Source organism: Rhagoletis pomonella, unplaced genomic scaffold (assembly GCF_013731165.1).
Source record: "Rhagoletis pomonella isolate Grant_MI unplaced genomic scaffold, Rhpom_1.0 Rhpom_scaffold_00006, whole genome shotgun sequence".
Taxonomy (NCBI): domain Eukaryota; kingdom Metazoa; phylum Arthropoda; class Insecta; order Diptera; family Tephritidae; genus Rhagoletis; species Rhagoletis pomonella.
Genome location: NW_023458560.1, coordinates 67,358,144 through 67,359,746, shown reverse-complemented (window position 1 = coordinate 67,359,746; position 1,603 = coordinate 67,358,144). Strand labels below are relative to the sequence as shown.

Here is a 1,603-nt window from a genome sequence, read left to right as displayed (position 1 = left end):
CTAAATGGGTAACCCTTGACATAGTTGTAAGACATATGAGACGTTATGGCAGTTAAATCTAGGAGAACGCTAATCAAGTTGATACCTTCACCGGATTTGTTATTTAACAATTTCTGCACTTGTGGTACTTTAACCAAAATAGAACCCGCGATAATTCCATAGCCGAGACATTTGCTGAGAAGTTGTTTAAAGCAGATAACTAAATATGGAAACAAAATGTAATTTAATTGAACAGTTGGTGCACATAAATGCTTGAAAAAATTCTTACCATTGAGGAAGTCAAAATCATCCACATAACCGTGAATACATTTATCATTAACGAAATAACTTAAGCCAGATTTTACAAGTTGAGACATTTTGCATTAGTTCCGGCAACGACTTCAGTGGTAATCAGTTCTTCAGGATAGGATTGAGAAATGCTTTGTGTACTGTACTCCGGCGAGATTAGATTGCGCAAAGTTAAATTATTTTAACTAATCAAATGGTGAATTTTTTCTCCCAATCCTAGATAGTATGCGTATCTATTAATCCATTAAGCCATTAAATTTAGATAACACGAAAACCACCCCAATATGACACGTATTTTGACAATTAGATTAGCGCTGCTTGAAGATTAAGAAATGACATTTGAATCAGGTGGCTATATTGAAATGGCAAAACACACATTAAGCCGGAGCTCCATACCATGTTTTTCAAGCGTTGTGGCACAGGGGTCAAATTTCAGATTACCTTATGAAAACGTCTTAACAGACTGCAATCGGGACCAAAATTTACATATGATATCTTCGACTTTATTAGTATCTATTTAGGGTGTTAAATGAAGAAAAAAAATTTCTTTTGAGTCTGATTTCTGTTATGATAATATTATATTTGTTGCAAGTTGCATGTGAATGCAGAAACGTATTCATGTATATTTTTTTTTATAAAATTAATAAATTAATATAGTTAAATTATATTAAATGTACTTTTATATTAGTTAGAATTGCTGATTTGCATTTCTGCATGACCATTTGTTAAATATAATTTATTCAGTAGTTAATGTTGCTAAAAACTTAAAAAGCATCTGTTCAAGTTCGCTTCTTGTACGAGTAGATATTATATTATGTAAATAGTAAAAATGCAAAATGATAAAATTGGTTTTTTCACATACTCACTTTAAAGATGGACGCAAAAAAATGTACAAACAATGCACTTGTTAACTTCAAAGTTGTTTTTGACTTTTACTGCAATACTCGTAGATATTATTTGTAAATAATAGTTCTGGAGTCAAATGCAAATCCATTTCCCAGGCATGCGCAAATGGATGCTTGTACTACATACAGATGCGATCATGATACAAAAAAGAAGGTAGTTCCATTGTCACTTTTTCGTCGCCATCTTAACAACTTGACAATTAAGTAGATTGACATTTCGTGCTACCGTATGCAATATCTAAAATCCTCCAAATTTCATTATTAATTTTCAGAGCTGTAAAATGATTGAATCAATAGGATCTGCATTCACTCGACATTCTTTTCAAAATTTTGATTGTTTGTTTGTATAAAAAATAGCCTCATTCCTGAGTGGCTTAAAATGCTTGAAAACAAATAAACTGTGTTGTGTT

At 31.6% G+C, this 1,603-nt stretch overlaps 1 protein-coding gene across 1 annotated transcript in view; it reads right to left on the bottom strand.

Annotated features, from left to right (window-relative positions):
* Positions 1 to 607, bottom strand: part of LOC118741161 (mannose-P-dolichol utilization defect 1 protein homolog) — a 1,366-nt gene extending 759 nt beyond the window's left edge. Inside the window, exons 1-2 of the mRNA XM_036473027.1 lie at positions 269 to 607; positions 3 to 199 (exon numbers count right to left, since the gene is read on the bottom strand). Of these exons, the coding sequence (XP_036328920.1) occupies positions 3 to 199; positions 269 to 356 (285 nt within the window). The 5' untranslated portion in view covers positions 357 to 607. The remainder of the gene's footprint in view (positions 1 to 2; positions 200 to 268) is intronic.
* Positions 608 to 1,603: the final 996 nt, after the last annotated feature.